Here is a 22975-nt window from a genome sequence, read left to right as displayed (position 1 = left end):
GCAGCGTGCCTCCGTGCCGCTAACACATTAGCTTATGCAGTCTTTTCTAATCACATTATAGGGATGCTGACTAGATGCACTGCTTTCCTTGCACATTCTCTCTTTATGCAAACATCACAGACACATTTGGATGCATGGTTCCATATGCTGTATTTTTACGTCAGCCCACAGTACTTCTACTACTCTTTGATAAACTGCCTTTTTACATTTTTGTTTTTGGGAAAGCCTTTGCAAAATTCTTTGCCAGGTTTTAACTGACTGTAGCTTTTGTATCTTGTGATGTATAAATGTGTCTACTCCCCAACCGACTATTGACCGATTTCATGTCTATGACACGATAAATTGATAACGTAATTATCATGACAGGCCGGGGGGGGGGGGGGGTGTATTTCGTAAGATGATGCACATTTAGTAGCAGTTTTCTGTGTATTCGACTGATTCGGGCAATGCTGGAAATAAATTAGCAGGATTGTTGTATGGAAATATAGAATGTGCCTGATTTTTTTACTTTGATTTGGACTAATCGTGCAAATGAAATACTTGACAAATCAGACACCATTTTATGACCATTTGATCTGAAGTAGTTTTCCTCAGAAACAACAATCAATATCGCATTATAAAAATGACATCCCTTTTTGCCCACAAATGCTTAATGCCATTGCAGGAAAAAGCCGCCCTACGAGGACTGCAACAATGAATGTTTCTAAAAGGTTGAATATCAATGCTGTAGACTCGCCTTTACTTATAAACTCAATATCACACGGGCTTCCTTTAAATGAGGATCATTGATAATGATTTTAATGAGGATGGCACTAAAAAGTATCACAGAGAGAAGCTCCACTGTGATCATGGTTTAACAAAGACATTTGCATTGAACTTGATAAGAGATTTTACTGCATATGATATATGTAAGTATTTTTTTTTTTCTTTTTTTTTTTTCTTTTTTTTTTTTTTTTTATTTTTTTTTTTTCTTTTTTTTTTTATAAATGCTAAATTTCAGATTTATTTTCCGACGCACATCGATTTTCTTTTGTCCTCTTTTCTCCCGTCGTCCTTTCTGCTGAAGGCACCCCCACCTGTTTTCTACTACCCACATCTGCCCCGTGTGTCTTCACTCTTATTCCCCTCTTGTTCTGGTGAAGAGAAGCTGACAAGATCACTTCCAGCTCTTCACGGGCAGGCAGGAAATCAGACCGCGTGTCTGCTTTCGCTCAGAACGTTTCCGACTGCACCAGTTTACAGAAAATGTGCAGCACTCGCAGATTGTCCCATGGCATCGAAGAAAGTCACCTGCGACCATTTCGGTCCATATGCTATCTGTTAGGGATCAAATGAGTGTTGGTCATTCTAAGTATTGAGTATTATTGAAAGTAGTAAACGGATGCAGCCTGGCTGCTCACTCTTTCCTCCTCTGTGCCTCTGAAGAAGTCCCTACTCCTGTTCTATAAATAAAACCGATAAGTTCAGATTTGATCATGATAATATGTGTGTAGGCTTTCCTTTCGTCCCACTGCCCTGCTGTCACAGGGATGCTTCACTTGGCTAAAGTCTTGCACATTCACACATGTAAGGAGCCAATCAGAAACACGCTTGTGTGCGGCTAATTAATCTGCTCTGTCATTAGAAATCTAGCTGGATCCCTCACCCGGATCATGGAAACTAGGTTTCTGGACATTTTAATATATTTAACTCTATACAGAAATATGGATGATTCAGTCAATTAACAACGCCCAACTTAAAAGGCAGCCACAAGCACCCCAATATTTCTTAGACGTACACATGCATATATACATGTACATACATCCACTTGCTGTCCACTAGTACCCTGTACGCTCTCGAAGATGTTGCCTCTTGAATGTAAGTCAGAAAAAGTTAGCTAGTTTTGCTTATGAACCTTGGCGGTCATATTTTCAGCTGTCATGAGTATAAGCAACTCTGTAAACTCTGGTCTATGTGAGCTCTTCCAGTTGCGTAGATTAAGCCTGGCTGCTACAATAAAACCTGTTACTCCCAGTCCAGAGTCCACTGTAGTAAGGCCTCGTGGCCTAACAGACAGTTGTGGGGATTCTGGTAGAGCTTGTTTGAGCCCAAATTCAAGGTTTTTCAGCACCACCTTTCCAAAAAAGACCCGTAGAGCGTGGAGAAATGTTACATTTCCAACATGTATTGTCCTGAATTTAAGCCAATTTTAAACGGTTTAAAGGGTGTAAAATATGTACGAAATCATAATGGACAAACTTACTTCTTGTAGCCCAAACCACATTTGAGATTACATCCTGCTCTCGCTATCCTAATCCCCAGCCTTATCTCACCGTATTAGTCTCAGGCCTTCACACGTTCGAGTTTGAATATTCAACATTGTCCCATAACATCTTGAGGCAGAGTGTCAAGTATGAAGAGAATTTAGATACTCTAGAACCCTTATTCGCTTCTTCCTCTTCAGTGCATAGACGGAGCCAACGCTGGTCCTCAGCTCTAAATGCTTACAGAAATCGCCTTTATCGGTCATTTGTTCTTTACAGTCTTCAAATGACATAAACGAGCTTCTGTCATACGGCGGTTAACGGTGATAACGTCGTCACCGACCGGTGCTGTCGTCGCGGAAGCGTAGCACCTAACCCTCAGGTTAACACTGTCTGTCTGGCTCGCCCTGTCAGCACTGTTGGCACCGTTGGCTTTTAGCAGCCGACTCCACTATCGCCATGTTGAGAGCCATGCGGATGCAGTCCCTCCATCATGGATTTTCTCTGAATTACATATAGAGCTCGTTCAAGTTCATATAAATGCACTGATTGGAAGATCAGTACGGCAGTTGGTTTACCAATAGACAGAATGATGACATTTTTCAGCATGTCTGTTGCAGTGCAGCAGTTACAAAGTGTTTTTATGCTGTGGTTTGGGAAAGTCCCAGCTGATGTGGTTACTTTACATCATCTTACATCCTTATGATTCCATGGTAGTGGGTTTTTAATGAGCACTGTGTACATTGCTGTGGTCACAACAGACAATTCTCACATCATGGGCCAAGTGGGACTTGCCAGAGAGATAGTGAAATAGCCATGACAAAGAGAGTGACAAGGCCGATGAAGTCAACTTAAAACGTAACGGAAAAGCAAAGTGTGGTCAGTGCTGCAGTAGAAAACTACAGATGATTTCTCTTCCCCGCCCCTCTGCTGTGCTTCCTTGATAATACCCCCCACTGTTCCTCTCTAAAGATCCGCATGAACGAGCAATTAAAGGAATTCACTACACAGCACACCTCCCATCAGAGAAATGTTGTTACCCTGATTAAATGTACAAACAAAGCGAGAAATTATCATAATGGCCTTGCCTTCTTTTCACAGCTGATTAATGTTTTAATGCGACAAGTGTCTCTGCGGCTGTCACTGATAAATATTCATCAGGATTGCACATTCTTTGTCCCAGTTTGATAACCGACAAAAGAGCTTGTTTGACGTGTGTTACCTCGCATTACAGTTTGCTGCGCAAGACAGTAATGAAATGGGAGAATTTTTAATTGAAAGATATCACTTACCCTTTCTACTCAACTTATTGCTAGGCTTCACCAGGCGGCAACCTCCGAGTCTGAGAAAATGAATCCAATGCTGGAGTGCCCTTGCACTCTTTCGAATGACCATCAGGGGGCGGCGACTCCGGTTGCAAAAATAAGTCAGATTGTATAGAAGTCTATGAGAAAATGACTCTACTTCTCACTTGATTTATTCCCTCAGTAAACATTATAAACATGAGTTTATGGTCTCAATCTCTAGTGGCAAGTCTTCTTCAATACAGCATGATGTTCATTAAGTAAATTATGGTCCATTTAGAGTCAAACAGACCATAAAGAGGAGTATGCTTTAGGGCGGGCTTACTGTGATTGACGGGTCACTACCACAGCGTTGACCGGTCTGGGAGTTGTCCATGTTCTCGTCTTGAAACTTTAACTTTAGTGTGATGTAAGTTAATTGTAATATTTTGGTCGCATAAAAATGGTGTTCGGTTGTGCTTCAGCTCCACCCTCTCGTGTCACTTCTGGTTGCAAAAAACCAAGATGGCGACGGCCAAAATGCCTGAACTCTGGGCTTCAAAACAGCTCTCCACAAACCTATTACTGACGTCACAGCAACTGCGTCCACTTCTTATATACAGTCCATGGGCTTCACTCATTTCTCCTACTTCCTTCACCTCCCCGTCTTTCGTATCTCTCCCTGGTCTTCACTGTGTCGCTTTACCTTTCCAGCCATTAGCATGCTGCTGGTTGGCAGGTGGAGTAGCCCAGAGAGTTGCTCACACACAGTATTCTTCCTTGATGTGACCCAGGCAGTCCCTGCTCTCTCGCTCTCTCTTGTTGCTGCTCTCGCTCTTCCATCTCTCATCTCATGGCCTGTGTATTTCTGTCTGCTCCTTTTCTCTCAGTTTTCCTGTCATGTGGCTTTGCTCCCTGCAGAGTGAGGCGGGTACATGATCGCGTGGCAGTGACATGAGTGGCAAAGTCAACCTCTAAAGGATGTTGGTGAAGGAGATGGCGGTGGTGGCTGTATTCCTCTGATAAAGAGATTAGAGGGGTCACAGTAAGAATCTGATCTGTGTTGCTGATTGGATGCTGCTGAATCCTGGCTGGTGACCTGTGAGACTACAGGAGATCTGTAACATCTCAGGTCGGTTAGCCTGTCTCTATCCAATAGAAGCATTCCACTTGGGTAGGAAATACTGCAGCAAATTCACCCTAATGAAATCCTAAAAAACATCTTTCAAAAAATACAATACTTAGTAGGTGACTGGATGAACCATCTGTCAATCTAGCTCTTATCCTGGGCCGTTCAGGAGAAGAGCGAAGAGAGTTGTTCTCGTTCTTTGCTCTTCTTTCAATGAATAAATACTCTCCAGTTCTGCGATGATGCTTTTGCGGCTATGCTAACCTCGTTAGGGGCTGTGTTGTTTAGAACAAACGTCTTTGTCGATCCCGGTCCACGAGCAGTTAGGCAGCTTTTTACAGATGGCGAGGCTTCGTCGAGAGCCGGCTGCGAACTCTTTCAGCACGAGAGCCAAATGACAAATGGGACAGACTCGCCCCAGAAGCCAGACTCATGGAAACATATTGCCTTCATCATGCGGGCAGCCTCCCACCATTACATTACATTACATTACAGTCATTTAGCAGACGCTTTTATCCAAAGCGACTTACAATAAGTGTATTCAACATCGGTTTTCGAGAGAACAACTAGTCACCAGAAGTAATAAGTGCATGTGCCTACCTCAAACAAGTATCTAAGAGCATAAACCAGAGCCAACGTACAGTGCAGAAACAAAGGAATGCAATAAGTGCCACAAGCTAATATAAAAACAATAAGTGCAATAAGCTAGTATGAATACAGTAGATGCTAGGTAAGTGCAAAGCGGAAGGGTAGGCCTTCTTGAAGAGGTGAGTTTTCAGCCTGCGCCGAAAGATGGGCAGCGACTCTGCCGTCCTGACGTCAGTGGGGAGTTCATTCCACCACTGTGGGGCCAGGACAGAAAACAGCCGCGACCGGGTCGATCGGCCGCAGGGACCTCTGAGCGACGGGGCAACCAGTCGGCCCGAGGTAGCAGAGCGAAGTGGTCGGGCCGGGGTGTAGGGCTTGACCATGGCCTGGAGATAGGAAGGAGCTGTTCCTTTCACTGCCCTGTAGGCTAGCACCAGAGTCTTAAACTGGATGCGGGCACCATAGATGGAACTCGTGACCTCTAATTTAAGAAACAAAGCTCCAGGCCTCACAATGACTGCAAATGCTCTACTTAGCTCCTAATGTATTTGCATAGTTTTTTTCCCAGTGTGGCCACATCGACCTACATGTTCCATATTGGGAAAGTTTATGCCTTGCTCTGCACTCCGATGACTCCATTAGTTTCAATGGCTGGCCTTTAGCATGACACATACGGCAGCAACCATTTCCCCCGCTATAGCTCTCAGGAGATAAGAGTGAGGATGAGCGGCCAGCTCGTCCCGCAAGATGCTAATGGTCAAAGAGAAAGCGTGTCGGTGATAGTCACATCAGTAATACGGTAAACAAGCAGGCCAAGGTTTCCTCGTCTGCATTTAATAGCCCACAGAGCGCGCACACACACACACAGACACAGACACAGAGAGACCTGCTCATGATTTTCTGGTAGTATTGCAGAGGACACAGCAGTCACAGAACAGCAGTCCTCCGGGCCAAGGGCGCGGTGATGTGAAAGGAAATGGACTCATCACTCAGTGGAAAATATCAAAGGCTCAAAACCCGTCTGCTGCCAGAGCACAACATTTGACAGACACATTCTGGACATGGACTCAATTTTGTGGATCGCAAAATGGCCAGTACAATTAAGTTTACCGAGTAACATTTGTGGATGTCTTGATGACATTTAGTATGTAAACACTGTTTAGTGTTGCATAACTTGGGAAATCATTTCAGAGAAGGGCTTTATGACCATGTTGCCTCAGAGTAAACCTTAAAGGTACCCCAACATGACAAGGCAAGTCACTCCTAAATGTTCCTTAAGACTTTCTTAAAGTAAAAGGAATTTTGTAGGATGCAAGCAAGTATTGCTTGTGTACCCACGCTTAATAACCCCCTCTGACATGCAGGGTGAGTAATGGCACCGAGCCACTGGCTAAATGGAGGTCAATCAGGTCAATCTTTTGTTGCCGTGGCCGGTCAGTTTGTCTCCTCAGTCAGCCACCGCGGCAAGTAATTGGCCGTCAGCGGGAGATTCCGTTCAGCACCGAGACTCTTGTTTTCACTTTGAACTCTTGAGAAGTGCCAGACAGAAGTCAGCGTTCTGCCCTGCAGCTATAGCACTGAATGAATAGAGAACCTTTAAGAGGGAGCCACTGTGTGCACAGTCCCGATACAGAGACCTGGGCTTTAGATAACGGCCGATATCGAGGAGCGATCTGTTACCGCTGTTTGATTGATACGCTGCATGCCTCACTGTGTGGAGGAGACTGGGATCATTATTTTATTATGCTGCATGCAGCAGCTCTGAGAGACGTAGCTTCAGTTAGCGGCTGTAACGAGTCAAAATCAGCCAGCTAACGATGAGGGCGAACGAGAAAAAAATAATCGTGTAGAGCTCTATATACAGTCAGGGCCATAAGTGGACTGTGACACAATGTTTCTAATTACACGACTCTAATGGAAAGGAAGCAGGTGGTTGAAGTGGGCGGGCTGGTAGACCTGCATGCTCATTGAGTGGTCCGTTCTTTTTGTTCTTTTTCCCACAAAAGTTTGCAGAGCCGGTCCGCCTCCCCGCGATCCGCTCCCGAGGCACTCGGACGTGTCGAGCAGCTGGTCGGAGCAAGCGAAGCGTCTCTTCATTATTAAATATTCATCATGACTGCATCGGGCTGAGACATGTTTTGTTGTTAGGCTGTTAGTGCTTCTGACTGACCAACCAGCGCCGCCGAAGATGAGCCCAAACCAAACCCCGTGAACTCGGCCTTTTATCAATGTCACTTCCAAAACGTAGATTATTTTATTCCTGAAAAACGGTGTTATTTGAGTTCGGCTTCCTTTCTGTACTGTTCATCCCTTGGCTTAAATTGTCAAAGGTCAAACATTTTTAGAATTAATATAGTGCAGAACAGCTGCTTCAAATCCTGGCTGCACCATCTTCCCTCTCGGATTGCTGCATCAGGACCTTTTTTTTCTTCTTCTTCTTCGACTTGCTACAACACTCCAGAAAGACATGTTTCCTTAATGCATATTTGATAACGTCGCGCCTCTCCGGTTCAGGTCTCCAAGCTAACCAGTCTGTGAGGGAAGGGAAGCACTTCCAGAATGCCCTTTTAACGGTTTGTTTTCCCAATAACTTTATCTCTATCTATGAATTTCTACTTAATTACAACTACAGGTTGAACTTTGCATTGATTTCCCTAATTCAAATCTCATTTTTAAAAAAGTCGGCTTTATATTTTTTGTGATGGTATTGAATTTAATGACTGCATCAAATTTGAATTGGTCAGTGAATAACTCTCTAAAAAGTGCCGTTTTCAGCAATGGATCAACCACAGTATGTCAGGACCAGCTTGTTTTGGAGTTCCTCTGGCCCCTTGTGGCCAGACATTGATCAGTGGAGCTTTAAGTTGTGAGCTCTCATCAGAATCCCTTCTGGACGTCTGTCGGGTCCACTTCCGTTTTTTTTTGCTGGTCCGGTTTACGAACTTAAATGTTGTCATGGTGCTAAATCCAACTTTCATTAGTAATAAGCAATATGACAACTTGATAAACACAATGTTATGTTTGCTTAGAAAAGGTGTAATGGAGGCAAACATGTCGTGACCACTTCCATTTTCTGGTCCGGTCCGGTGCTAAATATAAAAAGCGGTTTGATAATGTTTACACTGGCCTGACCCTACTGAACACCATGCAGATACAAACCTGTGACTCTCGGTTGTGCCGCGAGTCCACTTCAAAAACCAGACCGCACTCGGAGCTTCATTACGAGATTACTACTCTGATACGAAATTGAACAAAGCCACTCGGGCTGGAACGGCGAACAAGATAAGGAATCAGATTAACATGACAAGATGAGAACGGTGACCACACTTTTTTTTTTTTTTTTTTTTAAAGGTGCTCTTCTGTTTCTCATCAGTTTCTGAAATGGACTTGAAGAGCAGAGAATCAGACCATGAAATAGGCTCGTAACTCGAATGCCTATTTCTTTGAATAGCTTTTTTGAGGTGTGCTTGGTTTTAGCAACAAACTTAAAAAAAAGAGAGGACCCTTTGGAAACACACAGCTGGTAGCTCTAACAAAAAAAACATTCACTTTCTTCACGGTGAGCTTTTTATCACTGATGGTTCTACTTCTCTGGCTCCCCAGATATCTAAAGCAAGTTCTCATTAGAGCTGACCCTGCGGTAAAATAATAAATAAAAACCTGCTTGTTTCTGATTTGGATGAGATGTCGCCAGATTTTAATAAATGTTTTTGTGTTGGGTTTCCCTCCTCCCCCGGACTCTAAACCGGCTTAGTTTCAAACGTTTGATGGGGAAATACCATGAAAAAGTCACTTCTTAGTCACTTGTTCACATACATTTGGGTTTCTAGAGTGCCTGACAACCCACTAACTGAGACATAAGACGACCCAGTCAGTTTTAGTTTTTTTTTGTGGGCTGCCTGTATCAGAAAACATGTGATTCAACAAGCCAATCAGATTTGCTCTCCTTCCCTGCACATGCAGGCTCATTAGAATATACCCTCCATCTGAGTATCTCTGCCGACGGCTTGAGAACTACCTTTGCAAAGGTGCGGCGTATTTTGTGGCGAGCCAATCAGAGCAGACTGGGCTTTGTGGTACGGGATATACAGATATATTCAGACAGACAGTGTGAGAAAAAGAATGTGTTTTTTAACATTCAATCATGTGATCATGTTCAAGTAGAAATCCAAAGTACAAATATGAACTTTAAAATGAGCATATGTCCCCTTTAACTTCTCTCCGCACTAAGCATTATAACTTTTTTCAGATCCTCTGTTTTGACAATTAGCATTGAGTGACCATGGGCACCGCTCGTTCCTCTGCTCTCTCTCCCCAGCCAACTTTTATGGCTTTAATTAAGAGCTTGGAGACCAGCTTTCTCCCGTTGGGGTCAGTTAGAGTTCTCTGCTGTTTCTTCAACGATACACATGTGTGAACACTTTTGTAATTAATTTATTTTTAATAGGCAGCAAAGCCAGTTTACAAACTTTTATTGCATTTCCATTTATTTTCTGCGAGGCGTTCTGTGCCTGGCGTCTGTTCTTCCCCTGCACAGCCTCAGCTCACACATTCTTTTCTCATCATAATGAAACTCTCCACGATACCGCCGTAAAATAAACAAAACAATAAATCCCATGTACTTCAACATGCACTCCTTTGTTGTGCTTTGATCGAGAAGTTGGCATGTTTGTTTAACACGAGGAGAATAAATTGGTGAAACTCAGATTAATCTACTGTTTACCTGTGGACATTCAACGCTGGAACTCTATGACCTTTGGTTTAGCACCACAAACAAATAATCGGAAGGCTCCTCCTCTTAAACACCCGAGTCCTTTGTTACCGTTTGCATAATGATTTTTGCGACTTTATTATTAATCTCCGATGGTCCGCCTTACGTTTCTCACCATAAACTCAATTTTACAAGATTACATTCAAACTCCTCATGATAACATTATAATTTACCTGCACGCTTGAACGCATCATAATGTAACTCAGTGCAACCTCCGTACGTTAGCTGTTAGCTCTGTTTTTTAGCCAAGCAGGACTGTGCCGCCCACCGGCTGCTAACGGCTAACGTTAACTAGCTCTCCTATCGATTACAACACAGATTTGTTGTTTACAATGTAGCATTATTAGGGAAATTTTCTCGCCGTTAGTCTTGAGCCTTGATCGCTACCTAATCGGTACCTGCATTACTGTAGAAAAATCAAGGACAATCTCGTTTACATAATTATGGCATCGACTTGGTACCAAAGTATTGGTTCCCATGACATCCCTATCAGGGAATAATACTGCATATGTCAGAAATGCTTCCTCCTAACTCTACTGCTCCCCGCTACATGTCTTCCTCCCTTCTTCTTTCTCTGTCGATCACATCTCGGCCACGCCTCAGAGCAGTTTACAAACATAGAAGTCTTCAAGGGCTGTGAAATTTAGGTTTCACTCAAAACTGTGCCAGTGGAGTTAAGAGACGACGATGATTTAGCAGATTGCTGTCTGCAGTTCCGGACAGATGGAGGCGCAGGAGGAGAGAGCGTCATCCCTTTCATGCCGGCCGCTCCCGTCTCATCAAGCATTCAGAGAGCCCTGACCAGTTACACAACACGGCTGCTTCACAAGCCGGCACAGGCCAGATACGGCAGGTGAACGAGAAGAAAAAACAGAAGTTATTAAGGTTTCTATCTATTTTGCCCTGAGCCTCTGACTCCTGTCCCACTCTACTCTGAGCATGTGGCCAGCCCTCTGCAACAGTGTGAGGCACACAATATGTTTTGGCCTCCAGCCCTGTGATGGTACGGAGCTATATATGGCTGCCTGTGCCAGGACGAGCTTCCTCTCGGGGATAATGCAGACCAACTTGACTTTGACTGATGCTTCCTCTCTCGACTCAGTTTGTCTCATCCTGACCCCAGGCTGAGCTAGTTAGCTCAATGGTCCTCTGCAGACAGAGCTCGTAGCAATACAGTGTTCTGTGTATTTCATATACTATAAAAAGAAGTATTATACCCAGGCTGACTGTTGAACATACATTGTTAATATCTTGGTATGATATGAAGCCCTATAACGGTAGCTAGGTGACGGGTATTACACTTCCAAAATGTGCTGCTCAACAGCATGGTGACTTCCTTTTCACACGGTGATACAAATCTCATTAGTGGTAATTGTATTTAGGACAAAAAATGCAGCAACTTGTTTGGCAATAATGGCCAGTTATTGACAGCTTATCTACTGCTGTGTGACGTTATGTTGTTTACTGGTTCTTATTTCCAATCCAGTAAAGTTCTCCTCAGGCTATTTTTCCCACAGTTATTCGTGTTTCATGTTGTCCTGATCGGGAGTTCGTTCCACCATCGAGGAGCCAGTACAGCAAACAGTTGTGACTTTGTAGAGCGGTCTTTCGTAGTGAGGGAGCAGCAAGCCGATTGGCTGCAGCAGAGCGTAGTGGATGGGCGGGGGTGTATTGGTTGACCGCGTCCTGGATGTAGGATATGCCTGAGCCAATTACAGCACGGTAGCAAAGGACCAGTGTCTCGAATGGGATCGGAGGCCACACGCCGCCTCTCCCGGCCTCGGAGAAGACGGCACCACGGGTCGTCCCCGGGTGACTCTGCCCCTCTGTTTGGCTCGGCTCTATTGGCCACCCGCCACGCAGAGCGATCGTTGGCGTGCACACAGAGGAGAAGGGCTTGTTGTTATCAGGAATGATAAAAGCAGGGCGGTGACATCATCGTGTCCTGGAAAGAAGACCAAAGACGTATTTTATTATTATAGTGGACGGACTCTTAATCCGTACCAATGCATATATAAATACAATTAATACTGTTGAGGTGAAATCCAGCTCGGAGATGTGCGTCACACGCTGAATGATTTCCCACATGCAGTGGCGGGCTGCCACAAGTGTTGCCATGGGGATTAATCCAAATGATGCTCGCACATTTTACTTCCACTCACTGCCTTGAGTGTGGGCCGGGGAACGTGTTACAGCGGTCCCACGTGTGGTGGAATAGATTCACCTTAGTGCAATAAAGCTTTCAGCTGCTACTCTGAATTATTTACAGGCTTTAATTTGTCTAGTGACAGTCCACCGAGAATGATTGGTGTTTTTTTTTGTTTTTTTGCTGCAGTGCTTTGCTCCCCGAGACGTATTCGTATTTAACCCAGAAGGCTGTCGCTAATGGACGCCTAGCTCTGGATCGGAGGCTGGGTTTCAAACAAAGTCTCTCACGCACGTGCCTGGTCAGCGATAGATTGAAGTGAAAAACTGTGAAGGACATTGACTTCTCTCTGTGGAATTGATTAATGCCATCCTCCGTCGGACCTTTCTAAGAACTCAGCTTAGCCTCACTCCCGCCTCAAGCCCCTAAAGTCTTTTAGTTTTGATGTTGCGAACCTTGATCGGGGCCAGCAGAGCAAGAAATTGAAGCTCCAACTGGATACTACTTTGTAGGATTACACTTTCAGTGTATAAGACTATGATACAGAAAGAAGAACTCTGTTTTAACACCAGGAGCCCAAACGTACGGCCTACCTATTAGAGTGAATATATCACGAGTCCTGCAGAGGCCTGGAGACCACGTGTGGGCCTCTACAGGACCATAACCTGCCTGTGTGGTGGAATCAGACGGTGGAAACCACTGTTTGAGGAACATTTATTTAGTTGCATTTAGTTTGTTTGTGATCGGAACACAAAAGCCCCGTAATCTAAACATCCCTAATGAATTCAACAACCTCCAATTTGCCGACTAAGTAGAGTTTCACAGTGGAAAATGATTCATAAATGAAGACTGGTGGAAGGACACATCTACCATATATTTGTTTGGCACTTGGAGTCAATTCTGTGCCCTTGTCTTGTCGGAGAAAGGCTAGTTATCCTATTTCTGGTGAGTCTGCAGTTCCAAAGAGCCACCCTGTCTTTTAATGAGCGGGATCCCATGGGTGAGACAAAGATTTAGCTTTTCGAGCCCAGAGAGTTCAATGTGGGCGGCGAGCATTTCTTCTCTGTGTGTGTGTGCGTTTGTGTGTGCGTGTGCGTGTGCGTGTGCGTGTGTGTGTGTGTGTGTGTGCGCACTCTCAATATAGCACTCAATCCTGAGGGGGCAGAGAGAGCCGTATGCTGCAATCCATCCATCAAATGTTCAGTATTACATGAAGGGACAGTTTCGATTGATCACTTTAACACTTGGTGAAAAGCTCAGGAGACAAAGCAGACTAGCCGCTGGTGTATCAGCATGGTCTCTTCTACAGTAGCAGCACGGACGAGGCTGCAGTTGGACTGTTCCCCTCAAACTCTGAGGCTGTGAATAACTGGAGAAATAGAAGACTGGGAGAAGGTAGCGTGTGAGGAAGGAAGGGCAAATGTTGAGTTATATTCCTGGTGACTTCAGTTCTTTGTGTGAATGCCAATAAAACCTTGTGTCTACTTCCTACGCTGTTAGCCGAGGCTGGGGTCGAATGTGGAAGAATGACGTTTGTGCCGCTTTCCCAACAAATTGTCAATTAAAGGCCTTCACACATCAATGATGTGGCGAAAAATGCAGAAATACTCCCCCGAGAATATTATGTCTCTGGCCTTTTTATTGTGAAAGGTAAGGGGGGAAGGAGTGGATCTCTGCCTTTGTCAGGGAGCTATACAGTTTGACCTCTTGATCAGGACTACGGAGCCTCCGTGTTATATCATGAATACAAGCACAACTCGACCCGTTCCCCACAACGTGATTGGCCGATGCCTTTATTCAAGGTACGAAAGCTCAGAAAAATCAACCTCGTTAAGAAACCAAATATGTCACCTTTTGGTCGTGAAATATTCACGTTGTTGTGTAAGAGTACAAAAACTGTTGGAACGAATGTATTGACGTGAATTAATCGCACAAAAAAAGGTTAAAGACCTTTAACAGTGGTTGGATTTTCAGCAGTTCACTGTTTCTGTCAATTCCTAGTCCCTTGTAGACTAATGCTGGGCGATAACGCAATACAATAATGAATCGTCTTTCAATAAATTGATAAACTCACTCAAAGTGTGTGTGTGTGTGTGTGTGTGTGTGTGTGTGTGTGTGTGTGTGTGTGTGTGTGTGTGTGTGTGTGTGTGTGTGTGTGTGTGTGTGTGTGTGTGTGTGTGTGTGTGTGTGTGTGTGTGTGTGTGTGTGTGTGTGTGTGTGTGTGTGTGTGTGTGTGTGTGTGTGTGTGTGTGTGTGTGTGTGTGTGTGTGTGTGTGTGTGTGTGTGTGTGTGTGTGTACTTTTTTTTCTTCCTATAATTTAGCAGGAAACGTCTGTTCATTGTGCACCAAGATCTTGTCCATATCTTGCAGCCCTACTGTAGACCTGACCTCACATGAACTGACTCCAGTGAGAAGACTAGATGTATTTATGACCACACTACGTGGCCTTTCAGTCACATCCAGTTCAAACCTCTCTGTGCTGAAGGAATCTCTAAAGCCAAACTAAATAGCTAGAATGCCAGTCTGATGCTCTTTTACTCCAGTTAGATTGTGAACTCCAAAGTATAACACAGCGTGGTTAGATTAAGTGCTCATCTGCAAACAATAGTATTATAGTTTGCATATACAAACAATACTATAGCCAGTTTTAATTTCAACATCTCTCTTGTTGTCACATCTATAGGGCTCTCAGCTGATGTCTCCAGTTTTTTGTAATCGCAGCTCTGCGTCTCTTCTCTCTTCGCGCTATGGCTCCAGCCTCCGCCTTGTCATTCTGCTGGTTGAAGTTCTTCTACAGTTCTTCATGTTGATGGTATGTCATCAGTTTGCCTCGGTGGTATTGCAACTGAAAGCTTTTTTCCCACGCTGTGACTTTGTTGCGACACAGTCACAACTTCCAACGTTGCTCACAGCCGGGACTTTGAAATGCCTTTTGTTGTTTCTTCTCAGCTCTGCAACTTTTAAACTCTTCTAAATACTCAAAGTGGAAGTTTGTTTGATGTCGACGGTTCCCTCAGCCCGCTCCGTCAGTGCGCGTTTGTTTGTGCTTTTTCACACTGCTGTGTGTTCGGCACAGCTAGAGGGACTCGGCCCGCCACGCAACAGGTCAGCAGAGCCGCTTTGTTAGCCGTCTTGTTGCTCACGCCGTAAGGACGTCTTTCAGCTTCTTACATGAAGGCTGAATGCACGCTAAAGTAAACTTGTGGGCTGCATTTGGTTACATTATGTCCACACTGAACGCAAAGTGAATTTTCGCCTTGTGTTACTCGTGCAAGTTTGACCTCAAGATCGGAAGTGTACCTTTGCGTCACGCGCTCTAGAGGAGGAGGGGCTAACCTTCATGGATACCAACAACGTTTCACTGAATGCGGTTGTATTCAGTGTATCCAGGAGCTACACGTCTGATGCTGAAATAACTACACAGTGATTCATCAAACGATCTGAATTCAGGTCTGTCCGCAAGACGACAAGCAAACAAGCCCTCCGTTAAGATGAAGAGAGGTGTCTCGTGCTGCAATGCATGGAGGGGTTGGGTGGGAGGGTGACGATTTGTGGACATTGCTGACAAAATGCCAGTGTAAAGACACAAGCATGCTGCAACACTTTCTTTTCCCTTCCCCCTGTGTCTGGGAAAGACCACCGCCCCTAACATACATACAACGATCCGCCCAGGAGACTGCCGTCTGCTTCACCATCAGAAGATCGATGGTGCGGTTGATGCTTTCAAACTGATCCTTTTTAAATCAATCCTATGCTTCGTTTAGCTCACCAGAGGCGACATAAAGCTGGACCCATTTTTATTTTATTTAGGCCGGTGTGAAAACTGTCCGACCACAAAAGTTAGGTATACATCGAACAGAAAATAGTGTTGATTAAAAATAGCTAAGAACATAATCTTAGTTATAAACTCTGCACTTGGACAACTTTTGCATTATATCAATTTCATTTGATTGAATTTGAATGTGAAAACCTGAGGAACCGTGCTTCCTTGCATTGATGAGGCACTGATGTCCCCTTTAGCCTCTTCTGTTTGGTTTTGGTGGCGTGCCATGTCTGACAACCCCCCCTCCCCCCTCTCTCTGCCTCTCTCCCACTGTTGCAGGTTCAACTACAGGTCGACTCACCACCTCACCACCAATGGCTTCTACGAGTTCCTCAACTGGTTTGACGAAAGAGCCTGGTACCCTCTGGGTAGGATAGTAGGGGGCACGGTGAGTGTTTCTTATGTTGTTTGTGTGTATGTGTGTCGTGAGGCTGGGATCTGATTGTGCACGTGTGTGTGTGGTGCCTTCTTTCCCTTGTCCTTATTCCCCATGAGTCACATTACTGTATCAGTCATCCTCTTAAACCCGCTCTCAGCTACACGTCTCACATACTCCGTAAGCGAGTAGCTGGCTGGTCAAACGGCTCCTGGGGGAGGCAGGGAGTTAGCGGAGAGCACTGGATTTGTCTCCATAATCGCCAGAGGACAGACGGACCGGGGTCACTTTTAACACGTCATTACACCCCAACTCCTCTCTGAATGCTGATCTCCTCCTCCTCTATTTGCAGCGCTGCGTGTGATCGCTGATGAAGGGAGAGCTATCGCGGGCTAATCTGTTCACCAGAGTGCACTTAGGTTGCACATTAGTTGACGAAACAACAGCTTTTAGTGCGTTGTTTTCACTGCAATATACAAGTCCTGCACCTCTCTCTATGGAAACGGCCCAACCATGGCTAGAGGTAGAGAGAACTCAAAAATGTTTATGTGCAGTGTAACACAGCTACAATGCCATAAATCATATATTACCATACCATATATTAAGTATTACCAATGTCAGAAAAAAAAAACTGAGGCCAGACGTGCTAAGTATATTTAATTATTTACATTTTTACAACCTATACTTGCAGCCTCTCCTGTCCTCTCACTGTGTCCAGCAGCCTGCAGATTCACGGTATTGTTATCAGGTGGCTGTTGCTCTCAGACGAGTTAATCATTGCTTCCCAGTTGCGCTGAGGAGCGCAGAATTTAATATTTTCACAAGTATCACAATTTTAAGCTTTGTTCTGCCTTTTCTGACGATAGCGTTAGTCACATGATGTGTTCAAGGACTGTCAGAACGCTGAATATTTGACGATAATGATGGTTTTTACGGCTTCTTGCTGTGACAAACCGTATAGTTTGGGCGATGGTTTAAAGAAAATGTGCTTTTCAATTCTGCCGCTGTCCAGCAAGGAGAGGGAGAGAGGTGCTGAGCAAAACTCCACCGTAAAGGTCAGTCCACCTTAAGTGTGGGCCAAAGTTGTAGCTAACTTCGGGACTAACCCCCTCCAGCAGTCGATCACAATCAATCAGTATTTACACTCCCACTCTAAAGCAACCCTTTGGCATCACATGTCACTGGAACGACATAAAGGACAAAAACAATGCTCTACTTAAGAAGCCAAGTTATTATGCTAGTATCTTTCTATTGGAGCGTTTATTGAGATATTGTATTGAACATGTCTTTGCCGTCAGTATTTACTTCACAGATGCAAACCACAGAGGCGAATGTAAGTCTAAGCTGACAGGTCGTGTCAACAGTAATGGTTTTAAACAGCTGCTGGGAATCATTTGTACATGATTAAACATAATATCATTTTCACAGTTTTTGTTTTAGTTTTTTGGAGTCAGCAATAATTTGAACATGAAGCACCAAACTGCAAACAAAAGGTGACGTTTCCATTCCTCCCTTTGGTTTGGACTCTGCGTAGCTTTGTTCGCCTCTGCTGTCGTCCTCGATATGAAGAAAACTCAAATATGCTTTGTTTTCTTCAAAGATTGTTTAGTGCGCTGGAAGTTCAGTAACGTTCGCTGCCATCACAACTTTGGTTGTGGAGGTGATGATGCTGGCTGGTAAAAGCCCAGCTTCTGTCCAGGGCCTATGTGAGCTACGTAGCAACAAGCTTGTTATGTGGTTATTATGGTTATATTTAGTTTTATTTATTAAATAAAGTAAATGATGTCGGTCACAGCAGTGGAAAGATGCTTAAAGCAGCATTTTTCAGTCGGCAGTATTGGTGCTCTTCTTATCACATACATATTACATGAGAGCAGAGATGAAAACGAGATATTTTTCAGGGGCCTTTTATTGATGACACTTGACTCCTCACTTCACCGCACACTTCCTGTCTCATCTTCCCATCTCTCCTCCCTCCCCCCCAGGTGTACCCAGGCCTGATGGTCACGGCGGGCCTCATCCACTACGTGCTCAACCTGCTGAACATCACCGTCCACATCCGGGACGTGTGCGTGTTCCTGGCGCCGGTGTTCAGCGGCCTGACCGCCATCTCCACCTTCCTGCTCACGAAGGAGCTGTGGAACCAGGGGGCGGGGCTGCTGGCGGCCTGCTTCATCGCCATCGTCCCCGGCTACATCTCCCGCTCCGTGGCCGGCTCCTTCGACAACGAGGGCATCGCCATCTTCGCCCTGCAGTTCACCTACTACCTCTGGGTATGTATTTTACATTTTTACTGTAGCAAGTATGAAGTTAAACCTCCATGTAAAACTAGATAACGGCAATGGTAGGAGAAAAGGCCTCTGCAGCATTATCCTCGTTCAATCACGTGATCTCGTAAAGCTAAGTGTTCATTTAAGATGTTTCTCAATGTTAGGAGCAGCTAATCAAACTAGCAAATGCATGTCATTATCAACATACACAAGAGGTTCCAGTGTCTCAATCGTGATGCGTATTAAAGTCAGGAGGACATGGTACAGGTTGTTTGTGATTATAGACGTATTACACATACACAGATGTGACCTTCCTCTGTCCGCTTCTACTCATTTATTCATCCCACTGGTCCTCAGTGGTTTGTGCATGTGGCTATAATGGTTAATGTTATTAAAGGACTAGCATAACCTGATTTACATTAACATTAAGCCTTGTTTCCATAGAGGCTAATAAATCACTCTGAATAAATCACACAGGACAGAATGAGTTTCATAATGGTCTCTAGTGATTGCATCCATTCCCTTCCCTACCCCAGCTCCCCCTTTCTCCCTCGTTTCCTTCAATCCAGCACATCTCCAATTTATCCAATCTCCTCCAGCCAGTAACAGCGGCTCCCACCCGGGCCTTCGTTAAGTCGGGCCTCGTTAAGCCCTCGTTAGCCGCCCTCGCGCAAGGTAACGCTATGTAGGACGCGGAGCTCCGCTTTGTGCAGGTCGTTAACGAGGGAAACATGATGAATAATTCAGACAGTTGTGTCGGGTGAGCAGCAAAGGAGCCAATGCTCGAGGCAAAACAGTGAACGGAGCAGCTCAGCTTAGTGTAAGCATATGATGTAAATTAGACTGTGTGCGAGTGTGTGTTGGTTAACGCTCTGCTATGTGAACTACAGGTGAAGTCGGTGAAGACGGGATCTGTCTTCTGGTCCATCGGATGCTGCCTCTCCTACTTCTACATGGTGAGAATACACAAAAACCTCTATCTTCACGTTCATGACATGCAATACATGGAAATAGCTTCGATATCGCCCTTTGTGTTTGTCAACATGATGCCAGAACAAACAGCAGGGTTTTCCCATTATAAGACATTGTGCATTTTTGTGAACAGAGCCTGAGAGTCCAACTTATGTTTTTGTTTTGGTTGTGTGTTTGCATAGAATATTTAAAAAAAGTTTACATTCTCATTCTAATGTCTGGGTATTGTTAAGAATTAAACTTCGAGGACAATATATCGTCTCAATAAAGGTAATTATTGTGACAGGCCTACCACATTCATGTCCTAATCTGACACTTTAAACCTAACCCAAACGCAAAATGTAAATCCGAGTCATAAACTCGAGGGAGAGCACTGTGTAAATTCCGCACTGACTCTGAAACACGGAAACCGTGCCACTCACAGATGGCCATCAAACTGTGTTTGCCTCACGTCACCGAGAGCAAATTCCCTCAGACAAAAAAACCCTAAAAAGGAACAATTGGAGAACCCTTTTCTTTACCCACCGATCGTTCAGCCAGACTGGGGTGAATCTGCGATGAGTCATTTGAACGCCTCGCGCTGTACGCTGCGGCGCCTTTTGTCTGGCAGCTGCTCACCGACCGGGGAGTTACACAACACTTAGAGACAGTGAGCACGATTGAAAAGAGGTGCGTAGGTGTGTGTGTTTGTTGTTCTGAACGTGTGTGTGTGTGTGTGTGTGTGTGTGTGTGTGTACACCTTTTGAGGGACTGGGGACTGACAACATAATGTGAATAGCAGTCTTAACGCTGTAGCTCATAATGATTTCACAGCTCTCAGGTCAGCTGTGCGGCTTTGCAGCCTCCTTGTTGCAACCCGTCTCATTATAGAAGTGTGTGCGTGTTGTTGTGAATAAGAGGGAACACAGCCACACTTCAGTTCCCAGCCCACAGGGACTCGTGGGCTGGGCATAATACTGACTATGTACTGTGGCTGAAAGCGCCGCACGGATTCAGCAGAGATCATAATCCCATTATGACAAGACGCAGTAAACTAACTGTGTGCGTGACTTTTGTCAGGTGAGCGTTTGCGTGTGTGTGCATGCCCTAGACCAGGGGTCGGGAACCTTTTTGACTCAGAGAGCCATGAAAGCAAAATATTTGGAAATTTATTTCAGTGAGAGCCATATAATATATTTTAAGACTGAATTCAACTAAATGTGAGTATAATAAGCCTCTGAATTTATTGTTTTAAATAATGTTGTTGTAATACTCACAATTAATGCGACTTCTGCCGCTTTACATTCGACCGTTTCATCGATGCAATTTTGTCATTGCAAATTAAGCACACCGCAGAACCTGCTCTCTCCACAAAGGCAAATTCTTCAGTCCATTCGTCCTGAAATGTACGATACTCCTCATCCTTTTTTCTTTTCGCCATCTTCTTCGTCGAAGGGTTAGCTTTGAGCTAACGACCGAGAACACTGAGTCAAAAGGGGGCGTTTACCTGTTTACCCAGCAACGGCCAACGTCAGCTATTATCATCCAATAAAAATAATGGACAATTGCTCCTGCAGCCAACTGCAGCCCTGAACAGGACATGAGCAGTGGAAAATCGATGGATGGATTAAAACAAGTGATAATATTTTATGTTTTATCTGAAAAGCCGAAATCTGCGAGCCAGATGCAATCATCAAAAGAGCCACACCTGGCTCGCGAGCCATAGGTTCCCGACCCCTGCCCTAGACTGTGTATAGAAGAAGGGGACATAGTCTTCGCGACGTCAAACATTGGTTTGTGGCGTGAACAGAAGTGATAATATTTGAACGTTGGATTAATGCAAGGTAGCCGCGCCCAAAAGCATACTCGTCTTTATGGTCTGTTTGAGTCTAAATGGACGATAGTTTACTAAATGAACATCATGGTGTATTGAAGAAGACTTGAAACTAGAGATTGAGACCATAAACTCATGTTTACAATGTTTACTGAGGTAATAAATCAAGTGAGAAGTAGTCATTTTCTCATAGACTTCTATACAACCAGAGGAGTCGCCCCCTGGTGGCTACTAGAGACGATGCTAATTTTGAGACACTATCGCACTGGCTTCCCTCCTCAGAACCAGAGCCTCCTGGTGCATACCATATATTACAAATTGTTACACCCGTTCATTAAAGACAACTGTTGCTGAAGATCAAGCTAACTTGAAAATGCTCTCGTTTTCTTTGTCCCACAGGTGTCGGCTTGGGGCGGTTATGTGTTCATCATCAACCTTATTCCCCTTCATGTATTTGTCCTGCTTCTTATGCAGCGCTTCAGTTGGAGGGTCTACATAGGTGAGATGCAGCGCACACACACACACACACCTTTTATATGGACATGAATTCAAGGACATAAACAGAAGACTTGAGGGGGACAACAATTCTGCTCATTTGACATTCAGTGTAGCACATCCAGGATAAACACCCAACTTAAAGGGCTGCAGCTACACACACACACTGTGCGTGCAGAGAAAAATACACACCGTCATGCAGGGGGCACTGACAACAGAGTAGCTTGTTATTCTTTGTCATGTATGCACTGTACATACACTTACTGATAATGAATGTCAATATACCAGCCGCCAATGTGTTTGCAATGAGTCAGGTTTACACAAACCGCCCAGGGGAGGAAAAGAGAGGTGAAGGGATACAAGTAAGAGCGATGGAGAGACGGAAATGCGGGAAGCAAAAAAAAGATTAAAGCTGTATTTCCTTCAAAGAGCTCGCCTCGTCGCACACTCTGAACTCGCCTTCACCGATCACAAATGTAGTCCTGGCCCAGGGCTCACCGCTCCCCACTGATGCTGCAACACCAAACTATTGTTTCAGATCCAAAAGGATAACCGCACACGTGCTGTACCAGATCATAATAACGTGGAAATAACGACGCATCGAGGCAGTAAAAAGTCCACAACCGGGCGAGGTGAGGTTGGCAAGAAAGCTGTGAGATGTGGAAGCAAAGGACTGCTAGAACTTCGGTACAGAGGAGGAAGTCGAGCGAGGGGGGTGAGACGGGCGACCCCGTGGATTCTTCGTCCTCAAATAGGATTATTGGCGAAATGAATAATTTAGCATCGAGACGACTTTTCCCATCTCTCCCCCTGCCTCCTTTCTGAAGACCAGCACAGCGCACTCTGCCTATAGCGACACAGTAATTGAGTTAGTTCAAAGTTGTAATGGCTCACCGCTCTCCGTGATGCATACCTCGGCCTGTGATCCGGAGTCCGGTCCGTGACCCGCTGTCACACACCGGCCCTCTCTCGCTCCATCTTCCCCCGTCTAATAAAGCACAAATACCGTAATGAAATCCAACTGGAATTTCATTATCTCACCAGCAGCATAGAAAACATGGAATA

General features: G+C 44.7%; 1 protein-coding gene across 1 annotated transcript in view; it reads left to right on the top strand.

The window, feature by feature from the left end:
* The window catches only part of LOC142955069 (dolichyl-diphosphooligosaccharide--protein glycosyltransferase subunit STT3B-like), a 48905-nt gene that overhangs the window by 10729 nt on the left and 15201 nt on the right, over window positions 1-22975 (top strand). The window contains exons 2-5 of the mRNA XM_076096422.1: window positions 16264-16372; window positions 18346-18633; window positions 19521-19586; window positions 21815-21914. Of these exons, the coding sequence (XP_075952537.1) occupies window positions 16264-16372; window positions 18346-18633; window positions 19521-19586; window positions 21815-21914 (563 nt within the window). The remainder of the gene's footprint in view (window positions 1-16263; window positions 16373-18345; window positions 18634-19520; window positions 19587-21814; window positions 21915-22975) is intronic.

The sequence above is a fragment of the Anarhichas minor genome, unplaced genomic scaffold (assembly GCF_050575085.1).
Source record: "Anarhichas minor isolate MPS153535 unplaced genomic scaffold, ASM5057508v1 ptg000022l, whole genome shotgun sequence".
Lineage (NCBI taxonomy): Eukaryota > Metazoa > Chordata > Actinopteri > Perciformes > Anarhichadidae > Anarhichas > Anarhichas minor.
The sequence above is the reverse complement of the archived record's forward strand: the minus strand, read 5'-3'. Positions and strand labels throughout refer to the sequence as shown.